Source organism: Heteronotia binoei, chromosome 10 (assembly GCF_032191835.1).
Source record: "Heteronotia binoei isolate CCM8104 ecotype False Entrance Well chromosome 10, APGP_CSIRO_Hbin_v1, whole genome shotgun sequence".
Taxonomy (NCBI): domain Eukaryota; kingdom Metazoa; phylum Chordata; class Lepidosauria; order Squamata; family Gekkonidae; genus Heteronotia; species Heteronotia binoei.
Window position 1 is genome coordinate 27,185,521 of NC_083232.1, and position 24,040 is coordinate 27,209,560.

At 44.8% G+C, this 24,040-nt stretch overlaps 1 protein-coding gene across 6 annotated transcripts in view; it reads left to right on the forward strand.

Moving 5' to 3' along the window:
• Positions 1-7,486: 7,486 nt before the first annotated feature.
• Positions 7,487-24,040, forward strand: part of PARD3 (par-3 family cell polarity regulator) — a 745,691-nt gene continuing 729,137 nt past the window's right edge. For 5 of the 6 annotated variants that reach the window (XM_060248148.1, XM_060248145.1, XM_060248143.1 and 2 more), the window contains exon 1: positions 7,536-7,658. In XM_060248148.1, the coding sequence (XP_060104131.1) occupies positions 7,539-7,658 (120 nt within the window). In that variant the 5' untranslated portion in view covers positions 7,536-7,538. Of the gene's footprint in view, positions 7,659-24,040 lie in introns of all 6 variants that reach the window. The other variant, XM_060248141.1, reaches the window with a different exon arrangement.

Below are 24,040 nucleotides of genomic sequence, written 5' to 3' on the forward strand. Positions count from 1 at the left end.
TCAATTGGTACTGACATTACTCTTTGTTTTCACAAGTCCAAGTGTCTCAGAATTTAAGTCATCCAGCTGTTTACTAGTTAATAGGGGTTTTGTCATATACAGAAATGCACAAGCTATGGCAAAAAAAAAAAAAGAGAGGGAAAAATGGCTTCGTTTAAAAGGGTGCATAGATATATTTGCCACCCACAATGAAACAGGGCGTTGTTTTATTAAACACATGGGGAGTGCTTCTTATTTCAATGAACCAGCAACCCTTGCCAATTTTGCTCTTGAGTAGTATAATCGGCTGTGTTAGGAAAGGTTAATACTTCATTTGTTTGAAACAATTATTCTTGGTCACTTTTGTTAAGTCCTTTTTATTCCACGTGTGAGATTTATTTTATAAACGACAACAAAAAAGATAAAATGTGAAGACTTGAGCAGGGAGTGAAAAAACGTATTTGCTCGTGTCTTCTCAAAGCCATTGTAAGTTAAGATTTGGCAGATCTGGGTGCCTGATCTTGAAAAACTTTATTCACATGAGTGGCGCAGTGTGATTACTTATGTAACTGAAAAATATTCCCATGAATAGAAATGTGCAAGAATTGGCTTTCAGTCAGGTAGACTGATGACTTAGATTTCTCTGGTTAAGATATGGAAGAGAACCGAAAGATTTCTCCCATGTTTCTTTCTTCTTTTCTAGAAAGCACACAAAATACTGAATTTCATGCAAAATGGGTATACTCAGTGAAGACAGCTCCGACTTGTAGCTGATCTCAGGCTAGATCTTAGAAGCTAAGAAGGGCCAGTCCTGGTGGTAAATACTTGGATGAGAGACCACCAAGGAATTCCAGGGTTGCTATGCTTAGGCAAATGTCTCGTCTTCAAAACCCTAGGAAATTGCCATAAGTCGGCCGCAACTTGATGGCACCTCTAAGTTGAGTTAGTGTGAGCTAGCTCACAGTTTTTTATCCTCCAGCTCACACATTTTTGTCTTAGGAAGGATGGCCCCAGAGCACACTAATTTATGCAGCAGCTCACAACTGTAATGCCAGCAGTTCACAAAGCTTAGAGGGAACATCAAACATGCAAAAGAAGGGGGAGGCAATGAAATGGCAGAGAACCAAAGTGATAGAATGTACAGTACCATGTCATTATGCAGGTGGAGGCTCTTGGAACAGTACATTTGATAATGTTCCCCTGTATTGAAGAAACTCCCTGCAATCAAAACACTAGCTCTGCAAGCAAAGAGAGGAGGTAGAACCTTCTTCCTTGCTGAGCTGGCTTTCTGTTTGCAAGCTATTAGTCATGCAAAGCTGATGTTCAGCTCCTGAAGACTCAAGTGGTGCAGTCCATTCTGGTGGAGGAAAGTGCCATCCAGTTGCAGCTGACTCACCGCGACCTCGCAGGGGTTTCAAGGCAAGAGACAATCAGTTGTGGTTTGCCATTTCCTGCATAGCAATCCTAGACTTCCTTGGTAACCATCCATCCAAGGACTAACCAGGGCCGAGCCTGTTTAGCTTCCAAGAACTGATGAGATTGGGCTAACCTGGGCCATCTAGAGCATGGTGCAGTCCATTTCACCATCTACTTGTCCCTAAGGTTGTAATTCATTACATTGCTTCCGGCTTTCTGTGAGGATTTAAACACTGATTGTCAACGAGTCCAAAACTGAACCCCATGAGTCCCCAAGGCTGTCGTATATAAGTAACCAAACTTTATTTTTAAAATTTTTATGAAATTTGATATAATTTATGTTAAAACAAAAGATCTCTTCTACGGGCAACACAGTGCTCTAGTCATACAGCACCCTCTCCCAAGAAAAAGAGCTTAACTATTTGACACATTTCTGACCTGTGTTACATGGCACAAACCCTAAGTTCAAGAGTCAAAGGCCACAGTTGAAACAATCTCTACATTTCCATTTATTGTAATGCAAGCATATGATAGTCCAGGCCTTCAGTTCATCATAATCAGGGCTTTTGTTGTAGAAAAAGCCCAGCAGGGACTCATTTGCATATTAGGCCACACCCCCTGACACCAAGGCAGCTGGAACTGCGTTCCTGTGCATTCCTGCTAAAAAAAAAAGTCCTGATCATAATCTAAACTAGCCTCCTCTTCCAGGCTCTTAGTTCAATTATATTTTTTTTACAAGCAGCATCAGGTGATAATGACACCCCCTCAGGACACAATCTTGCTGGAACTCTCTAGAAAGTTACCTCATCACCCCTGATTTCCTCCCTCCCATTCTGTGAGCTTCAGGTTCCCATGAGAAGCTAATTACCACATTTCCAGCTCTGGCCTTGAAGATGATCAGGGCTGTATAGGCTGAAAGACCAGTTAGTAACACCTGCAGGATGGAACAAGCCCACTATTCACATTAACCCTTGAGAGAGGGGCAAGGGTGCTTTGCCTCACACTTATCTAAATTTTGCACTGAGCTCTTTTAGTATGCTGCAACTATATTTTATTTATACTTTCAGTAGGTTTTTTGTTTTGTTTTTAATATACTGTTAAATGATGTTATGGATTGTAAGTGTCCAAAGACTAAGGAGCTGGTGTATGAAGTGGGATATGAATTTCCTAAATCAAAGAAGTAATACTGAGAAGCTTCCCAATTGCAAATAATTAATTCTGCAATAGAAGAAACATTCTGGATATGCTGGCAATTCTATGGTGTTATAGCAATTAACAAGAGAATATATAAAACGGGTATGCTGTAGTTTGCTGAACTTCTGTAAAATAATTACATATTAAAGGCACAGGCCTCTGATACCTCTGTTGGGTTTCAGGTTTTCCAACTACAGCTTCTAGAAACTTCTCAAACAATATTTATATTTTTAAAACCACAATGATCTATCCCTCTTTCCTATGTTCGGCCAATTTCCTAGTAACTTTAATAATCACGTGGAAAATATGACAGGTATAGATATGGGCCAACTTAATGTGTGTGTTTTTTCAGCAACTAATATGGTAAACAAGGGCTATAAAATGAGGAATGCATTTGCTGGCTTTTGCCATATCAAGTGCAAATAGTTCACACAAGTTTTAGCTTTATAAGGCATTACACATTTCTCTTTCCATCGCAATCAGGAAATAATGGGAAATACGAGCATGTGGAAAATGCTCTAGCTTGGCAGCCAGCATCGCATTTACCAGCGGCCTAAACCAAAATGGATGTCTGTTGTCAGGCTGAATGGGATTTTTGACTGGCTCAAACTACCAAGGCCATGAACATCTAATCAGGAATAAGTCCCTTAGAACTCAAGGGGACTTCAGAGTGTTTATGTAGAGGTTTGTACAATAAGGTTGCTAAACCACTGTGAAAAAATTGCACACTGATATGAAAACATAACCACTTCAGGGTATTTGTTACAGAGGATAGCCCTGTCAAGGACAGCAAACAGCTAGTTTAGACAATCCTTGTGGCAATAGTCCAAATTTATTTTGCCGGACACAGGAAGAAAGGGGAGCTTCAATACGTTTATTTGGATTCTACTCAATATAGGGCAGTCACAGATGTCAAGGGTTGTGTACAGAACCCGACAGATCCCTCCTGCCTGTCGTACCCCATTGTCCCAACCTAAACATATGGAAACAAATCGTGTGGCTTGCCATTAACATGAGCAGGTTCTCTGTGCACCATATGTTGTCCCCATCATGTCCCTTTCTTTCTCCAAGGAGCTCAGGGCAGTGTATGGCTTCCTCCAGTTTCCTCCTCAAAACAGCCCTGTGAGGTAGGTTAGGTGAACCGATAGCAACTGTCCAAATATCACACCTTCCCTCCCCCTCAGTGAAGCTCTGGATTTTATAGCCGTGTACCCATCAGGGCCTCATTCGGCATCCTGGGCCCAGGTTGACCCCGTCTCCTGGAATTTTGTCCCCTTAGTCTTCCTGCTTTTGAACAGCATTGATAGTCACGGCAGAGGAGGCCAATTCTAAACTAAGGATAGCAGAAATTAGATTCATTTCAGAAGGCAGTTGAATTTGTCTGCAGTAGAAGAGCTAGATTCGAGACCAGTAGCACCAACAAGGCATTCAAAGTATATGCATTCAAGAGTCCAAGCTCCCTTCATCAGAAATGGGGTTGAAAATAAAAGGGTCGCTATGCCCTTTTCATAATGTAATATCACACTGGGAATACGAAGTACACTTCTGGTTTACATAATCGCAAAAAGGATGTTCTTGAGTGGGAAAAGGCACAGAAAAGGGTGACAATCAAGGAGTTGGAGCCCTTTGTTGTTCTATTAAAAATCCAATAAATGATTACAGAGAAGGACCAAAATGTAACATCTCTGCCTGCTGTAATATAATGGTGGTGGGGAGAGCTAGTTTGGTGCAGTGGTTAAGTGCGTGGACTCTTATCTGGGAGAACCGGGTTTGATTCCCCACTCCTCCACTTGCACCTGCTGGCATGGCCTTGGGTCAGCCATAGCTATTGCATAGGTTGTTCTTGAAAGGGCAGCTGATGTGAGACCCCTCTCAGCCCCACCCACCTCACAGGGTGTCTGTTGTGGGAGAAGATAAAGAAGATTGTAAACTGCTCTGAGTCTCTGATTCAGAGAGAAGGGCGGAGTATAAATCTGCAATTCTTCTTCTTTCCTGTCACCTTAGCCCTAGGGCACACTCCACAGGTCTCAGAAAGAGAAAAGAGGGCTGGAGAGTACTCAATTCCCATCCACTCTTCTGCCCAACTTGGAGCAAGTTGCCTAGCCAGGGACCTTCCACCTCAGCCCTTTTAAAGGTGGGGCTGAACATTACGCACACCCTCTGGCCAGTCCCTTCTCAGAAGGAAAGCATCCCTTTTGAGGGGCCAGGAATCACTTTGGCTGTTGCCTGGTGTGAGGTACCCCCCAGCTTCCTTTTGGAAACTCCCAGTAAGGGCTGGTGCTGCTGACCCCTTGTCCCTGAGAATAATTTTTACTACATGCACAAGTTAAGGGGACAAGGATACGCTCTGCAACCGCATTATCACAGATACATCATTCAAATGTGAGTTCTTAACAAATGGTCATTCAGGATACATCATAGTCTACAACCAGAGAACAGTCTGCAGGCATATATGACGCTTTCCATTGCTAAAGCTCTACAGGCCTGGGCCTGTATAGCTGCTGCAACACTGTGCTCACTTATCAGTTAAACTGCATCAGGGTGCCTCTTTATCAAGAGATTTGGCTGATTGGATCAACAGTGTCTGAGGCCCATGGCCTGTACCTTTAAGGTCCCCTGGTCAGGGCTGTTCCTAGACTGTCTGGCACCCTAGGCAAGGCTAAACTGATAATGTCACCAAGTCACATGGGGGCACCCAATTTGGTGCCCCAAGAAGGCTGGTGCCCTAAGCAATTGCCTAGTGGCAGGGCTGTCCCTGTCTCTTGTATGTCTGAGCTTGCAAACTGTTGTTCTGGTGCAATCTCTCCCCCCCCCCTCCAAAATTGATGCATCAACTTTCAATAGCTACTTCAGGACACTTCTGCAGAGAATCTGAAATCAGTAGTTGGTAGCACAGCTGAGAGAAACCTGACAAAAAGCAAAGGAAATTGCAAAGCAGAAAGAGAAGCTTCGGGAGGGAGAAGAGAAGCGTGCAGCCTTTAATAGCAATATTTAGATGTGAGGCTTAATTTGAACTGGAGTGCCTAGGATTTAGCTCTTACTTTAAAAAAATGTCACCTCTTGACCCCAAAGTATGTGAAAGCACTAATAAACCAACAAGCATCTTGAACTTCTGGGATTAGGGGGTTCTACCAGTGGCTGGGGATTTGTTCAGCATCTTTTAAGACATAGTTTTCATGTGATTTACAGAATTGTTACATTGTTGATGTTTTGAAATTGAAAACAAACAATTGCAAAGGAAAGCGTATTTAGCAGTGTCTGCTGCCCAATCCTATGTTTGAAGCATGCTGCATTGCATTCAATGGACTTGACTACATTGAATCGGCAAAAATTGTAACCTGATCTTGTCTTGAAGGGGGGGGCGGGGATTCATGTAACAGGTTAGCATTTACGGAAAGCCTCCTTCCATGTTTGTGTGACACAAGCCTATGTGTGTTTAGCCACCAATTTCAACAAGATTCTCTCAAAAGCATATTGGAGAGCCAGTGCGCTGCAGAGTGTCAGATTAAAATCTGAGAGACCCGGTTTGAATCCCCACTCATGCCATGGAAGTTTGTTGGGCGACCTTGGGCCAGTCACACTTCGCAGTCTAATCTACCCCACAAGGCTATTGTGAGGATAAAACGGAGGAAAAGAGAATGTCAGCTTCTTTAGGCCCCCATTGGGGTGAAAGGGGAGGTACACATGGATAAAATTTAAAAACAAGAGGGCAGTTTTCTCTCTACTTTCTTCCCTGACCCCTCCCCACCTTTATCCTAACAACTGACAGCACCTGTCCCAAAGTCTGTCCCAAGGGCTTCATAGCTGTGTGGGGATTTGAACCCAGGATTCCCAGCTCCTAGGCTAGTACTTTAACCACTAGTCTCACTGATTCTCTGGTTTCCCTAACTCCTATGCACCTTTCCTTGCAAGGAAGGCCCATTCTTTCATCGAAACCGAGTGTGGAGTTTGCGTTGCACATCTGAAGCAGCAGTTCTGCAGCAGGCGTTCCTCCGGATCCTTCTTTTTCCACAAACTTTCAGGGGTCTTGCTCCCCCAGGTACCTCGGTTTAGGATTGGGACCCGAACAGCCCAACCGCAGAGGTGAAAGAAGGCACCGGGGTGGTGAGGCCAATGCCGGCGAAAGCCAGCGGCAGAAGAATTGCAGATTTATACCCCCGCCCTTCTCTCTGAATCAGAGAGTCAAAGCGGCTTACAATCTCCTTTACCTTCCTCCCCCACAACAGACACCCTAGTGGGGTAGGTGGCGCTGAGAGGGCTCTCCCAGCAGCTGCCCTTTCAAGGACAACTCCTAGGCGAGCTGTGGCTGACCCAAGGCCATTCCAGCAGCTGCAAGCGGAGAATCAAACGCGGAGAATCAAACGCGGTTCTCTCCGCTAAGAGCCGGCGCACTTAAGCACTACCCCAAGCAGCAGCCAAAGAAGGCGCGCAGCAGCAGGCGAGGCGAGGGCGGGAGGCTGGCGCTGCAGCTGCTGCCCCCTTAACGGGGCGGGGGAGGCGGCGAGGCAATGCCTCGCACGGCCTTGGCGGGGAGACAGCCCGGCCCTTCCCCTGTCGCAGAAGTGAAGCGAGAGCTGCCGCCTGGCTGCGCTCAGGAGGAGACGCCGAACAGGTGGCCAGAGAGGCAGCGGCGGGCGCGCCACGAAGGAAGGAAAGCAGGCGGGCAGGCAGCGAGCGAGCGAGCCAGCCAGGCAGCCAGCAGCCGGGCGTGCTTTGCGTTGCGCTGGCGGCGCCCCCCGCCCAGCATGCGAACGGCCGCCGGAGGCTCTCCCCCTCGCCAGCCCCGCCGCGGGACTCTGCTGGCGACTTGGTAGCCGGCCGCCCTCGGGCCGGGCTCCCGCTTGGCGCTGGTGGCCGGCGGGGCGGCGGCGGGGGGAGCTTCGCAAGAGCCGCTCCGGGCAGGCGGCTTGGCTAGCGGCTGCGGCGGGGGGGAGCCGGGAGCGCGGAGGATGAAAGTCACCGTGTGCTTCGGCCGGACCCGGGTGGTCGTGCCCTGCGGGGACGGCAGCATGAAAGTTTTCAGCCTGATCGAGCAAGCGGCCACCAGGTACAGGAAGGCCATCGCCAAGGTGAGGAGGCGGAGGGGCGCCGGAGGCAGGGGCCGCGGGGAGGCCCCCCGGGAGAGGGAGGCGAAGGCAGCCGCGGGGGAAGAGGCTGAGGCGCGGCGGCCGCTGGAAGAACGGGAGGAGGCGGCGGCGGCGGAGAGAGAGAGAGGGCGCCTGGGATCAATATGGCGCTTCCTGGAAAGGGGCGGGAGGTCGGAAGAGGGGAAAAGTAGCGGCGGCTGAAGGGACGGGGGAGCCAGCAGGCCGGCGGGAGGGAGGGAGGGAGCCAGCCCCCTTCCCTTCTTCTCGCCCGAGGCTGGAGCGGGGCGGGGGGGCCTCTCTTGGTCGGGCCCTGGGAGCGGGGAGGGCGGTCGGGGCCGCGGCGGACGCCTGGAGTTTCCCCCTCCGCTTGTAAACTTTCCGGCGCTGCGGTGGGAGCCAGAAGGGGTGGAGAGGAGACGCCTCCCCGTTTGGGACCGAACATGGCTCCGGCCTTTTGTGCCCGCTGGGCTGAGGCGAGCTGCTGAGAGGGCTCCTGGCGGGCGAGGAAGACCCCGAGGCGGCTTCGCGGGAACTCTTGCGGCGGCTGGCGGCGTTGGGAGCCTCCCCCTCTGCCCGCGCCGAGTCGCCTCGGCTCTTCCTCGCGCCCTGCCCGCGGCACTTCCCACTCATTGTGTGGAGGCGGCAGCGCAGCAGCAGCAGCAGCCGGGGCTGTTCGGGAGGGCGCTTCTGGAGTTGCAGTTGTTGCGCGGAGTTGTAGCAGCTCGTCCTTGTTGCCTTGCCGTGAGGCAGGAGAGGCAGGGGAGCCCTTGCCCACCTTCTCCGCGTCCTGCGAGTCTTCTCCCCACTCCCCCCCCCCGCCTCTGGTTTCCCTGGGCTGTGGTTACAGCTGAGGCTCCAAATCCAGCCCCAGGCTTCCCAGTTAGTCCAGGCCCAAGTGGGAGGCGGAGGAAACGAAAAACCACCGAAACGAGAAATCGTGAAGTTTTGCAGGCGCGAGCGGAGTTCTCGGGTCTATTTGAAAAGGGCTTTGGCTCTGTCCCTTCTGCAACTGTTTGTGGCTGCAGAAACTATGAGTTTTTTTTTTTTAAAGCAGGTCTAATTTAACGTTTGTTTGTTTTTTTTTAAAATCTAAATTGCATTGGCCATTTATTATTAAGCAGGTCACATCTTGCAAAGTAACCAGAATAACCTTTTGTGTTTGTTTATTTACCACGTTAGACTTATATCCCAACATTCTACAAAGACTCAAGGCTGCTGACGACATAAAATAACAATGTTAAAACAGTAAATTGGGGAATAGCTGTCGAAATGCAAGGTGTACTTTCCCCTTAATTGTGGGGGGGGGGGGGAAGGGAGGAAACTGATGCTCTTAGGTACCACCGCAGTGATTGCAATCTCTTTTACACAGCTGCCTTTTGAAACATAAGCAACTGGTGAACTGACTTCAGCTGGAGTGTGTGCATATTCCTAAACGTTCTCATTTTACAGAGAATGGATTTTTTTTCAGGTTTTGTAAGGGAAATGAACCTTGTTTCTGAGAATGTTTGGAAAATATGTGGATGTTTGTGTAAATATGGTAAAGCGCATTGTGGGGGAGTGCCTGAGTTATCTAGATACAGAATTCCTTTTTGAAAACCAGCTCCCCAAACGCTGATGATCTTTAGCATCATTCAGTGGCTTGCTTCATTCATAGAATCACAGGATCGGAAAGGGCCATACAAGGCCATCTAGCCCAGCCCCGTGCTCAATGCAGGATCAGCCTAGAGCATCGCTGATAAGTGTTTGTCCAACCATTGCTTAAAGACTGCTGGTGAGGGGGAACTCACCATTGCCTTCCATAGCTGATTCCACTGTTAAACAATTCTTGTTGAACAAGAATTCTGGGATTCTTGTTGCAATGTGAAGAAACGGGCTAGATATAGTGGTACTGAGTTTGGAAATAAGAGAGCTTTCCTAATCATGGTGCCTAATTTTCCTGTGTTAATTCTCCCCACTTCCTACTTTGGTGTAAAATGCTGCATTCAGAGGACAAATGCAGTAGATACAGGTCTGATTTTGACAAGCACTGATTTTGAAAAGGGTTTTACTGGGGAAATAGGACTTGTAACTTATCAAAACCAAAAGCAGGCCCTTAGCATGCTTTTCAGGAGTGATTTTTTTTTTGCTTTCCAGCTTCTCCTGTCCAGCTAAATGAAAATCCCTTGTTGGGGAAAAGAGTAAGAGACAAGTTCAAAGGGTTGTGAGTCACCGCGAGGGAACTGGTAAAGGCTGCCCACAAAGAGCAGGCTAGAGAGAATTGTGCTGTGGCAAAGACAGGGATTCTTCGTCTGTACAGGTCCATTTCAGGCCAGGGCAGGGAAGGTGTCTCAGTATTCCCATTATGTTTTGCTTATTTCGTGGTACTTCAGTTACAGCCTCCCTTTCTGGCTGAGATCTAAGGCAGTTTACCAAAACACAGAAAACAATCAAACAGCAGAAGATAGCCAATAAACAATGCAATAGGCCTGGTGGTGGAAAATGCCATCAAGTTGCAGCTGACTTATTTATGGCAAACCTCTCATTGGGTTTTCAAGGCAAGAGACATTCAGAGGTGATTTGCCTTTGCCTGCCTCAGTGTTGTGACCCTACACTTCTTTGGTGGTCTCTTATCAGAATACTAATGAGGGCTGACCCTGTTAAGCTTCTGAAGATCTAAGATCAACAGGCTAGCTTGAGCTGCCTATATCAGGGCTTTAGGACTAGGGTAGCTGAATTAGAAAACCATGCAAACTTAGTTATCTAAGGCAGGGGTGGCCAACAATAGCTCTCCAGATGTTTTTTTGCCTACAACTCTCATCAGCCCCAGCCAGCATGGCCAATGTCTGGGGCTGATGGGAGTTGTAGGCAAAAAAACATCTGGAGAGCTACCGTTGGCCACCCCTGAAAAGGCATGGCATAGTCATGGCATCTGAGACTCTTTGGAGTGGAGGGCAGGATATAAATCCAATATCTTGGGAGCAGCTTATTTTAAGAACATAAGAGAAGCCATGTTGGATCAGGCCAGTGGCCCATCCAGTCCAACACTCTGTGTCACACAGTGACCAAAAAAACCCAAGTACCATCAGGAGGTCCACCAGTGGGGCTAGAAGCCCTTCCCTGTGCCTCCCCCTCAAGCACCAAGAATACAGAGCATCACTGCCCCAGACAGAGAGTTCATTCTATACCCTGTGGCTAATAGCCACTGATGGACCTCTGCTCCATATGTTTATCCAATCGTCTCTTGAAGCTGTCTATGCTTGTAGCTGCCACCGCCTCCTGTGGCAGTGAATTCCACATGTTAATCACTCTTTGGGTGAAGAAATATTTCTTTTTATCAGTTCTAACCCGACTGCTCAGCAGTTTCATTGAATGTCCTTGAGTTCTTGTATTGTGAGAAAGGGAGAAAAGTACTTCTTTCTCTGCCTTCTCTATCCCATGCATTCATAATCTTGTAATGTTATCATCTGTGACAGGCACAAGCTCTGTGGTTATCTTGCATCTTCCAGACCTGCTTCTTAGATGACTTGCCTGGCTGAGAAGAATGTCAGGCTGTGACTCCTGGGTGTGTTGGTACTTCTGTGATGTCAAGTCAGCCAAGCATCTTGGTTGTCTCTAAGCCTTTGACTTTTTGAAAGCTTCTTGGCTTGTTCAGCATTATAGTCAAGACCACACCACACCTCCTTGAACCACAGTGTGAATCTTGATGCTTTTGCCATCCAGACTTGGTTACTGTGATGGCTTCTCATTCACTGCTGTTCTGTCTGTATTCTTTTATGGAACTTTGGGGCTTGAAAATGAATTTCCCTTTCTGATAGCAGTGGCTCACCTATGGTCTGAGGGAGACTCCTTCCATCTATCTATCTGTGATAGCAGTATGGTGATAGATGGTGGAAGCAATTCAAAGACAAAGTTTTCCAAGTCTTTTTTTAAAAACTGCTATGCTTTTTAATATAAATTTTAAATTGTTTAATTAGAAAACCTCCAGTAAAAGTACATAAAAACAGTACATACACGAAATATGTGTGAGGGCAAAACGAATACAAAACAGAAGATATACAATGCTTTCTCTGTGTTATCATCATCTAGACACTTTGAATGAAACAAAATCAATACCCCTCCTTGACATCATAATGTTGTCCCCTCTCCAAGCACCCCTCAGATAACTTCTTGGGATTAAAAGTATACTTTTATCTGCATATCCGTCCATCAACATACAGAAAAATTCCCCTCCTGACTTCCACATTCAGCAACAACCACAATTGGGAATACCAAACATCACACGTTTTCCAAGTCTAGTTGGCCATTACACACCCAAAGGAGCTGTCTGATAGTGGCTGTACTTTTGAGACAACTACACTGGTGGTACGTGCATAGGAAACTGAAGGCAATTCCTGGAAATTGTACCATGAGAATTGAATGTTGGAGTGCTTTCAAATAGGCCTTCAGAACAGAGCGGCTGGAGTTATGTATGTGTACTTTTTTATCATGCCTGAATTTGGTGTGGGTGGGTGGAATAGTTAAGGATCTTTCTAGGTAAGTGAAAATTTTCTTTAATGAAAGGCTGCAGAACCATCTCTAGGGCTCTGTGAAGGTGTAGGTCTCTTGCATGCATCTGCCACAGTTTTGATCTGTCTCTTTCTCTAATGAGCTCAGGATAGCGGCACATGATTGCTCACCACAGCTTTAGGTAGTGAGATAGGTTAGGTACAGAGTGTCACCTAGGTCAACTGCTTTGGTTCAGGGCACAGTGGGGACTTGAACCCAGGGTCTTGGCAGTTTAGAACTCTAATCATTGGCTCTCTATCAGATTAATTTTCACACTGAGATCTTCCCATTATTATATCGGTTGGGCCATAATAGTATTTCAGCAATTCTGTAGAGCAAACCACAGATTAGGGTTACATGAACAGCAGCTATGAACAATAGGTTAGGTACAGAGTGTCACCTAGGTTAGGTACAGAGTGTCAGGGCACAGTGGAGATTTGAACCCAGATTCAGCAATTCTGTAGGCCAAACCATAGATTAGGGTTACATGAACAACAGCTATCTCCTCTCCTTGATCACTGTAGAAATTTCTTCCCCAGCAAATCATAGTTTGAACTGTAGCTTGAACTCTGCATGAAATGAGAAGAGAGAGAGAGTGTATAATACATTTTGCAACACGTTTTGCAGGCTACATTACTTTCCATTGGAAAGTACAAGCAGCGGAGTATGAATATTGGATGCTTTATGACCTCTGCTCTGCTTTCTACTGAAGATAAGTTGGAAATGAAATGGAAGGAATTACTCATATACCTTGCTTTCAAAATAAAAGTGAAGCAAATAGTTGGTCATGTATTTGAGCATTTAAAATAATGATAGTGCATATGTCTTACTGGGCATTTTTTTTGTATAAGCTTTGTGTTTGGCTGATAAGGTTTTGAACACTGTTCATTTTATACCCTTATGAAGGAAGCAGCTTAGTCAAAATATGGTCATTCATTAGAATTATTCTGTTCTCTATCAGGAAAACTTGCTGAGTTTTTGTCATGCTTTTGGATGGTGATATGTAGTAGTGATTTGAAATTATACTTTAAAATAAAAGAGCTCCAGACCTTCTTTCTTGTTCCCATGGAGCTTCTTTGAATGTTGCTTTCTTGGACACGCCCAGATTACACTAGGACATCAGATGCATGTTTTGCAAGTGGAAAAGCAAAGCTGAATTTTCAGGTGCCTTGAAAGGAAACTGTGTCCAAAAATTAAGCCAAGAATAATGCAAATTTAACATCTTGTAACCATTATGTTGAGAAAATGAAAAGTTAATTATGTGGCTAGAGACTAAACTTGGTGTTAAGAAAGCATGCATGATGAATGCATCTTGTTTGCTTTGTCTTTTTATTGTCTAATAACAGAGGGATCAAATTATGTCTTCCCCGCCCTATGCAGTGTTAGTTTTAATTGTGGACCCAGTTCCTTACCAATTGGAAATTTCCCTGTCTGTTGCAGTGCAGGGTACTCTGTGAAGTTTCCTATGTGTAAATGAGAATACTAGTAGAAAAGCTTCAGTTCTTCTCCTCAGTGCACCTTGGAAGCCAATCCTATTGAAATAAACACATTTACCGTAACTAGGGAACCTATGTTTTCGAAACTAGGGTATTTAAATGTGAACAAACCCTTTGGATTGCAGTTGCCACATCTTTCTTATTTATTTATCAATTCAATTCAATATATATCCCACCCTCCCCACCAAGTCAGGCTCAGGGCAGTTCACATGGTCATGCATATGCATGAGTATAGACATATAATAAAATATAAAAACAATGAAAGCGATTTAAAACATAAAAATTGACATTTCAGGTGCTATAATCTTAAGTGTGTTGTCTTGCAATTCCAGCTAGGTGTTCTCCATAAAGCAGATCTTAATGGATCAGATGTTCTATATAGCGCAGATTGCAAGAGGTGGTCCAGATGTTTTTCAAAAACTGTAGTGTCTTGCATACATGGGGACAAATACACATGACTTGTGTCATTCCATTTTGACTTATCACAACAACTCTGATCGGTTTTTAGCAGCAATCTGTGCAACAAGTTGCAATGCTTCTGTGAGAAAGCCAGCATGGGGCAGTGGTTAGTGCTGGAATGAGATCTGTTTGACTTCAGACTTCTTAGCAAAACCACAGTTAATGCAAACTGTGGTTAATAAACCAGCTACAAAACCTGATTAGAAATTCTGGGCAGGCATCAGCATTGGTCAGGCTGTCAGCGTTTTGACAGTGAAACTTTATTGGGGCTTGCTCATAATGGTTTGCAATGTGTGGCTTATTGTTGAGTCTGAATGTAGCCTGAGTGAACCTTACCATTCATTTGGGATCTGTATAAAATGTTAACTTTAAGAACTGTGCCCAAAATGCTTATAGACTTAAGACTAATGTGTAGCCTGGAGAAGAGGTGGCTGAGGTGGTATGATCACCATCTTCAAGTACTTGAAGGGCTGTCATATATCATAGGGGATGGTGCATTACCCAGAAGGGCAGACCAGAACCAATGGGATGGAATTAAATAAGAAGAGTTTCTGGCTCAGCATTTAGTAAGAACTTCCTGACAGTTAGAGCAGTTCCTCAGTGGAACAGGCTTCCTCGGGAGGTGGTGGGCTCTCCTTCCTTGGAGATTTTTAAACAGAGGCTAGATGGCCATCTGACAGCGATGAAGATCCTGTGAATTTAGGGGGAGGTATTTGTGGATTTCCTGCATTGTGCAGGTGGTTGGGCTAGATAACTCTCTATGATTCTATGTTGCAGCCTCATTCACCCCCTTGAAGTCAGGCATTGCCTCTTAGAAGGCCTGGGGTATTACTACAAACAAAGTGAAACTTTAGTTAAATATTAAGAGTTGATACAGTTACCCTGGCCTTGATACCTCAGACTAGCCAGATATAGGAAACTAAGCAGGGTCAGCCCTGGCTACTATTTTGGTGGGAGACCATCAAGGAATGCCAGGGTTGTTACATGCAGATAGCCAATGGCAGATGTCTTTTGCCTTAAGATCATAAGAGAAGCCATGTTGGATCAGGCCAGTGGCCCATCCAGTCCAACACTCTGTGTCACATAGTGGCCAAAAAAACCGGGCACCATCAGGAGGTCCAACGGTGAGGCCAGGACACTAAAAGCCTTCCCACTGTGCCCCCACCCAAGCATCCAGAATACAGAGCATCACTGCCCCAGAGAGAGAGTTCTAACAATATGCTGTGGCTAATAGCCACTGATGGACCTCTGCTCCACATGTTTATCCAGTCCCCTTTTGAAGCTGTCTATGCTTGCAGCCGTCACCACCTCCTGTGGCAGTGAAGTCCATATGTGAATCGCCCTTTGGGTGAAGAAGTACTTCCTTTTATCAGTTCTAACCCACCTTGAAAGCCTTTGGGGGGGTCACCATAAGTCAGCTGTGACTTGACAGCAACAAATATTGCAGTTACTCAGAGAGTGGCAGACTTATGGAGAGAGGGTCTGCTTTTCCATGTACTATATCAAGAAAAAATGTAGACATCCCCCATACCTTGAGTTAACATTCCAGCAGTTACCGCTCCCCCTCCCCTTTGCAGTTCTCTGTTCTTACTAGCTTCCTTTGCAGCTGAAAATTTCAAGAGTGACCTTGTCTGTGGATACTGGCCTCCTGGTTCCTACCACAGGAAGTGTGTCAGTTACTCTAGTGATATTACAGTAGGGATGGGATGTCCTTGGCTGTTCATGCTGGTTTAGATGCATTCCAAAATATATTCCACAGTTTTCTGATCGCTTGCATCCATTTGCTGATTGGCCTACTTGGAACTGCAAGTAAGTTGTATCTTTTCTGCCAAAAATGAACACTCCTAAACCACAAGTGAACTAGAGTTAAATAATGCACATGGACAAAGCTGTATTCTGTGGGTTGCAGTGTCCATGAGTGGTAATGCAATATTTGCAAGGAACAATCATGGTGTTCCTCTTCTTAAATGTACAGTTCTGATATTCAGATGAGTCTTAATAAAAAGGCAGTTTCACTGAGCAGTAAACTTAATGAGAAATAGAAATTTCTCCTTTCACACCATTTTATTCTGTCATTTTGAATGGTGGGCAGCCCAGGGGTGGCCAAATTGTGACTCAGGAGCCATATGTGGCTCTTTCACACATATAGTGTGGCTCTTGAAACCCCCATCAGCCAACTTGGAGAAGGCATTTCTTTCTTTAAATCACTTCACCAAGCCAGCTGCTGGCTTGGAGAATGCATTTAAAGTTAAAGTTGCTTTCTTTCCACCTCTCCCCCCCATCCCGTCTATTTGCCTGCCTACCTGCTTGCCTTCCTGCCCTCAAACCTCTGATGTTCATGTCTTGAGGCTCTCAAACCTCTGATGTTCTTTCTATGTGGCTCTTACATTAAGCAAGTTTGGCCACCCCTAGTCCGACCTAACCTGATCTTGTCAGAGCCTGGAAGAGATGCAGGGGTTGGCCATGGTTAGTACTTAGATGGGAGACCACCAAAGAAGACTGGAATTGCTATGCAGAGGAAGGCAATGGCAAACCACCTTTTGCCTTGAAAACCCAGTTTTTCCAAAGCAGCCCATGTTGAGCTGTCCTGCTTTGCTTATCTCTGAAAATACGCTTGAGTTGAGAATCTTGTGTGTAGAAGTTCCTTGCTGAAATACTTGGAGTAAAGTTTAATTTTCATTAGAAGCGATTTGGCTCCATAGGTGAATGTTGATTTTTTTTTTTAACAATATACAAAAAAATAGCATCACAATAGAAATTGTACATACCAGTTCCGCTTTCTGGTTTGAATTCTGCTTCATGATAAGCTAGATGAATGAATTTTTTCCTCCCTCGGAATTCCATTATCTTCAGGAGGATACAGTCTGCATCAGTTTGAATACTGAAAAGCCTGCATGCTGCAGAAGGCAGTGGACTATGCTCTTGAGTACACAGTCAGTTTGTCCAAGGCCCTGCTCTCATAGTTCTCACTGTTGGCCTTGTGCCAGCGGAGAGTGTGCTGTGGAATACATCCAGTGTTATGTACACACGGCAGGGAGAGATTGGTGGGCAAGCTGAGTTTCTGAGAACCGTGCTTGTCATCTTTTCATTGAGAAACTTTTCCTGACAAGCTTCCAAGAAACTTGATGACTTTCTGGAATAGAGCTTGAAAATGCTGAACTACACGGTGTCCAAGCAATGTGCTTGGTTTTTGGTGACTTTGCACAGCTCCACCTTAAGGTTCACAATTAGAATTCTCCACCCCCTGCCCCCACCCCCCACCGTGAGACAGGGAAGTAGGTACTTTTTTCCATCTTGGGGTCCAGATGTCAAAGACCAACTTTAAGCAAGCCGATAATTGACAGAGGCAAGCTTATTATGATCTAAGATCAAAGAACAGAATCAAAATAAATCAATGAACATTACCTTAATTACATTTGCTACATTGATTGCATCACATGAATATACTGGGCTTAAATTACAATGCTTGGCTAATTTTTTTTTTCAAATTCTTCTGTTTAATTAGACATTCCTGGGCACAAAATCTGGCTGCTTTAAAAGTAGTTTCATTACAGTGATCTTGCAAGGAGGAGTTAAATATAAAAATGGTTATATCTACTCGGGTACTTGGATATAATTGGAATAATGTATAAATTTTGAATGTTCTGGTAAAATCGACAGTATAAAAGGACCTGCTTGGGTTTTTCCACCATACCGTAGTGTCAAGGACAGAAATGATGATATTGGATTTATATCCCGCCCTCCACTCTGAGTCTCAGAGTGGCTCACAATCTCTTTTATCTTCCTCCCCCACAATAGACACCCTGTGAGGTGGGTGGGGCTGAGAGGACTCTCACAGCAGCTGCCCTTTCAAGGACAACCTCTGCCAGAGCTATGGCTGACCCAAGGCCATTCCAGCAGGTTCAAGTGGAGGAGTGGGGAATCAAACCCGGTTCTCCCAGATAAGAGTCCGCACACTTAACCACTACACCAAACTGACTCTTTTCATATGGAATACAGGCATATTCAAGGAAGGCAGATGGAAGAATGCTTAGTCAGGAAAGAGTAAAAGCTATATGAGGTTTGGGAAGTTCCAATATATAGAGATATATGGATGGAACAAAGTTTTGGTTGCGATTCCCTGCAGCTGGGAGGAGTTTGGCTCAGTTCTGCCCAGCTGATGATTGGCTATATGACCCTTGGTTCTGGGAAGCAGGCAACTGAACTGTAGCTGCTTTATGACTGGGGTGGGGTGCTGTTCAGGCTCAGCACGATTCCGTGTGCAAAATAATGTGCCCCAAAGAAATTTTAAAAAACCGAGATCATGGAATTTAAAATTCAGCATTGAGTATTTTCACACAGCCAGCATTATTGATATTGTATAGCTATAAACACAACCCTTTAGTTAGATCCAAGTGGGCAGCAGTGTTAGTCTGAAGCAATAGAACAAAGTAGGAATCAAGTCTGGACCAAGCCTGGACCTAGCATTGCAAGCCGTGGCAGGTTGGCTCAGACTGAGCGGGCTGAAGTTGAATCCAACGAAGACAGAGGTCCTTTGCTTGGGTCGCGGTGTCCTGGGAAGGGAAATCCCTTTGCTGGTCCTTGACGGTGTGCAGCTTAAAGCGGCACATAAGGTCAAGAGCCTGGGGGTTCTTCTGGAGCCTTCATTATCAATGGAGGCACAGATAGCGGCCACTGCCAAGTCCGCGTTCTTTCATCTTCGACGGGCGAAGCAGTTGGCCCCCTTCCTGGAGCGCCGTGACCTAGCAATGGTGATCCATGCTACGGTCACCTCGAGACTGGACTACTGCAACGCCCTCTACATGGGGCTGCCCTTGTGTCGAACTCGGCGGCTGCAGCTGGTGCAGAATGCGGCGGCTAGGCTGTTGCTGGGGCTCCCAAGGTGGGAGCACATACAGCCGGGGCTGCGCGGGCTGCACTGGCTGCCAGTGGTATACCGAGTTCGCTACAAAGTGCTGGTTATCACCTTTAAAGCCCTATATGGCCGAGGACCTACCTACCTGAGGGACCGTCTCTCCCCATATGAGCCCCAGAGGGCACTGAGGTCATCTGGGAAAAACCAGTTGAATATCCCTGGGCCAAGGGAGGCCAGACTGAAGGCCACCCAGGATCGGGCCTTCTCTGTCGCCGCTCCATTATTGTGGAACCAACTCCCCAAGGAGGTGAGGGCCCTAAGATGTTTAGATCGATTTCGTAGGGTCTGTAAGACCCACCTTTTCAAGATGGCCTTCAACTAGCGATAGAATTAGTAACAAAGCTAGGTATGCTGCTGGAAATGTTTTATTATCTGATGTTTACTAAAAATCTAATGTTTATAACGCCATATTGTTATGTTAATTTTAATAATTTATAACTGTTTTAACCATGTTTTTTATAATGTAAAACCGATGTAATGTGTATTTTATGCTGTGAGCCGCCCTGAGCCTGCTCCGGCGGGGAGGGCGGGATAGAAATAAAAAATTATTATTATTATTATTATTATTATTATTATTATTATTATTATTATTATTATTATTATTATTAGTCGCACCTTTAACCAACAGAGTTTTATTCAGAATGTAAGTTTTTGTGTGCTAGAAGCACACTTCATCAGACAATAGGATGGATGCCATTCCATCCTATTGTCTGATGAAGTGTGCTTCTAGCACATGAAAGCTTACATTCTGAATAAAACTTAGTTGGTCTTAAAGGTGCAACTTGAATTCTACTTTATTCTACAACCCTTTAGTTTAAAAGATTTTCAAATATGAGATTCTTGTAATGTAAATGCACCCTTAAGAGATCAGAGTGTACAAAAGAGAAGCCCAGTTAATTTGACTTGGTTCACAACTGTAAACACAAGCTGCAGAATAAGTGTGCAACAGGCTCCTCCTGAGCTGTAGTTGGGTATTATCTTAATAAAATAGATGGGGCTGTTTCTTGTTTTAGTCCAGTGGAGCTCCTCTTGGCACAGGGTGTGGGATTCTCCCTGTTCTTTCTGCTGCTCACAATGGTTCCAAGAGATTGCTCTGGCAGACTTGGTTACGTTCACATTGCTTGTTCCTTTCAGGGCAGGACTAGTTCTTGCCGTTTGTCAGTATTAAGGTGCTGCTTTTGTGGCAAGGGTTAAAATGAATCCAGGCGAATGGCATCTCTCTTTGTTTTCTGTCCTGACAGCTGCTCAATAGGGAGTACCTTGTTAAGTCACCTCAAGTGGCTTGTGTTTGTGAAAGCAAAGGCTCACCCCCCCCCCCCCCCCCATTGTGGGAGGCTTTGTGTGTTGGCATATTTGTCACTGGTTTTCTATATTCTTCTTCACAGTATAAAGCATGTGAATTCCAGCCTTGTTGATTCAGCACAAGGTTCTCTTTCTTGCGTAACTGGTTTTTGGTTCTGTGGGAAACAAGAAGCTCTGGAGTCATACCTACTTAAATGGTAGGAGCAACATTTTGCAGCCTGGAGTGTTTTGGCTCCTGTTAATTCTTGCCAGGAAAGCTGTAGCTCAATAAGCTCTCATAAATATATCATTTTATTTTTGTAAAAAACACTGTAATTCTTAACATGAAGCAATTCATTTATTTATTTAGGATAGGGGTTTACCCTGGCAGGAAACGCGGACTTTTTTCTAGGCTGAACACAGAGTATGTGCCAAAGGTGGTCGAACTTAGCATACAGCTAGGTAGGCATTATGTTCACTCCATTTTGTTTATAATGACTTATTTACACAGTCCTTTTAATGGGTTGAGAATGCGGTGGTCTAGTAAGCATCATATCTTATGATGAAGGCTTTAACCTGCTTCACCACACCTGAGTTTTTTTGCTTGTTTGTTGAATACACCATTGCACAACCTCTGATGTAATAACAGGTTAAAGATTTGCGGTGGCTCTCGGATTTGTGGTTTGGCTCTTACTGCTTTCTGTGTTAAAAGGATTTCTGGCAACGGTCCTAAGTTCTTAGGCCTAGTTCACACATGCAGGAGAATGAGGTAGGAACAAGCTGGGAGAATGAATTGTACCACTTTAGACTGCAGGTAAAGCAATCATTAAAAATGCTCTGCAGATCGAAAGCTAACTGAACAAGCAGGGAGAGAGTAGCAGTACAAGATTCTGATCTTCTTGGAATTTTTTTGCACGAAGATGCATCAAAAGCTGGAATCCACCCTGAATGATGGCAGAGTTTTCTGCCACCTCAAGCTTCTTTATGTGTGAACCAGACTTAGATTGCAAATGTGGGTTCATGCCTGCTGACTAAACATCAGTGGGAAAGAGTTCTGTCAGTTCAGGTAGGAGGGCTTCTGTCCTGTTAAAGACTTCTTGTAGCTTGTTTTGCTATGTGTTTGAAGGGACAAAAAAATGAAAAGCCACCTTTGACTCACAGAAATAAGTTCCACAAGTGGCTTCCTTACCCATTTTCAATTAATAACAAGGTATGTGGAGTCATGTGAGGGCTAGAAAAAAAAATAAATATAGGGCTAATGACTAAACTGTATAAATTAGTGTTGCTACATTAATAATGAAACTTTGTTGTTGCATAGTGTAATGTTTGTTCATAAAGCTATTTAAAACACTTCATATGTTGATATAGTGATGCATTCAGTGAGCACTGTGAGCTTATTTAGTATTATTATTCATGTATTAATGGGGCACTGAGAGGATAGTGGTGAATTCATGGCTGAGATGAGAATGGAAGTAAGGCTTTGTCTGAACAATGAAAAAATACCCCAAGCTACTCCACCCCCCCACACATATTACCGGGTTCATAGAAACACAACATGGATGGCAGAAGAGCTTCGGAAAAGAAGTCAGCAAAGCAGTAAAGAGAAAAATCTTATGAAATAAAATATTTTTTAAAGAAGCTTTTGTGGCATTTTGTGGGTTTTCTAGAAGGATGTTCAAACTACCTGTTGATGATTTGGGGTTTCTGGTTCACTGTGACTTTTGAAGTTACTGCGCTAATTCTGTTGCTGTTGCATTCAGAGGTCTTGCTGACCAGTACTAAGAAAATAACACTCAGTACCCCAACACATCAATGTTGTTTCTATCCTGAGGACTGTTTTGAGGATCATTTAGGCCAGGGGTGTCAAACATGTGGCCCGGGGGCCAAATCAGGTCCCCAGAGGACTTCTATCAGCCCCCCCCCCCCGAGCAACTGGCTGTTGTCTGCTTCCTTCTCCCTCTCTTGCTTCCTTCTGCATCTCAACTTGCTTTGCAAGGCTTGCTCAATCACACAGGAGCTACAGAGTAAAACCTCAATTTTCTCCATTGGTTGAGGCTCCTCCCCCTCCTGGTCCCCTGGGGAGGGAGGGGAAGAGTCAGAGCTTCCTTTGTCCGGTTCCCTGGATCCCATGGGAGAAATACAAAGAAAGCACCTTTAAGACCAATGAGTGCTAATGTTTTAAGCATGTTTTAATTTTTTAAAATAAAACAAGTCATGTTTGTCTGTGTCCTTTAAAAAGTTTATATCTCTGCTACCTAATCTTAAATAGGTACACATATGGCCCAGCCCAGCATGGTCTCATTTATGTCAGATCTGGTGCTCATAACAAATGAGTTCGACACCTTTGGTTTAGGCTGTCATGGGGGCATCTATGATTTTATGCTTCTGAGTTTTACTGGCTGGTTTTAATGGTGGTTAATTTAAGTGATTTTACATTGAACGATTTTCTTTTGTGTTGTGAGCTGCCTCAAGCAGGTCTTTGAAGAGGCAGCAAGTGTGGTGAGGCGGTTAGGAGCGACAGACCTTAATTTGGAAAACCAGGTTTGATTCCCCACTCCTCCTGCACATGAAGCCTGCTGGGTAACTTTGGGTCAGTCACAGTTTCCTCAGAACTCTCTGAGACTCACCTACCTCACAAGATGACTGTTGGGGGGGGGGGGAGGAAGGGAAAGGAGATTGTAAACCATTCTGAGACTCCTTAGAGAAAAGCAGGGTATAATCCAGAAGTCTTAGATTCAGTTCTGTCTTTGAGGGCTAAAACATACTGAGTAACCTGGGTCTAGGTGCTTTGTCTCAGCTTGGTCTACCTTATTAGATTGTGGGAAGGATAAACATGAGGGAAGGAAGAGCTGTATAAGCCGCCCTGAGCTCCTTGGAAGAAGGTGAGATAAAAATAGGCAGATCTTTCCTGCTTTTAAGGGCAGGAAGGCAAGCTTGCCGCAGATCAACTAAGATAAACTCTCTAACATCCACATGGTTTCTTTTGCAGATCATCTTAATTTTATTTGGCAAAACATTTTTAGCAATTCTAGGATTTATGTTAGTAGACCCAGTTGTTTGGATAATATGTTCCAGACGTGTTGTATGAAAAAAGAGAGAATTTTGAAGTAGTCCTTTGTCTTTTCACTACCTAACATTTCAAATAGCCTGTTGTTTGCAATGAAGAAAATATTTTTCTTTCAAATGTTGGAGAGTTTTAGAACAAAATACAAATCTCCAGAGAAAAGCTGTTTGGTTTTGCTCATTTGAGTATTAAAAAACATCATTATTGGTGGAGGATTTTTGTTTGTGTATGGAGTGTTACAGATGTATATGTTTGCCATATGCATCTGTAAAGTACCCAAAGGTTTGTCTGTTGGTCTAAGAAGTGATATGTGAATAGACTCGACTTCTTCATTGAAATACAGAATAAAATTCCCATATCTGAAAGGGGGCAAGTATATCTTAGAGAAACGTTCTCTCCAGTGTTGTTAGCAGAGCATCTTCGTTACAGCTGTAAGCTTGTCTGAGAGCCAGAGAAATTTTCCCCTGTAAAGCTCCAGTTGTTCTCTTGCCACCTACTGCTTAGCCTTTCTGTCTGTATGGATTTTAGCCTGGTGTTGTTTGACTGAGGCCCCAGTTTTGAAATCAGGAGACCTGCCAGCACACAACACTTCCTAATCTGAAGGCTGGAGTTGCTGATTTTGTGT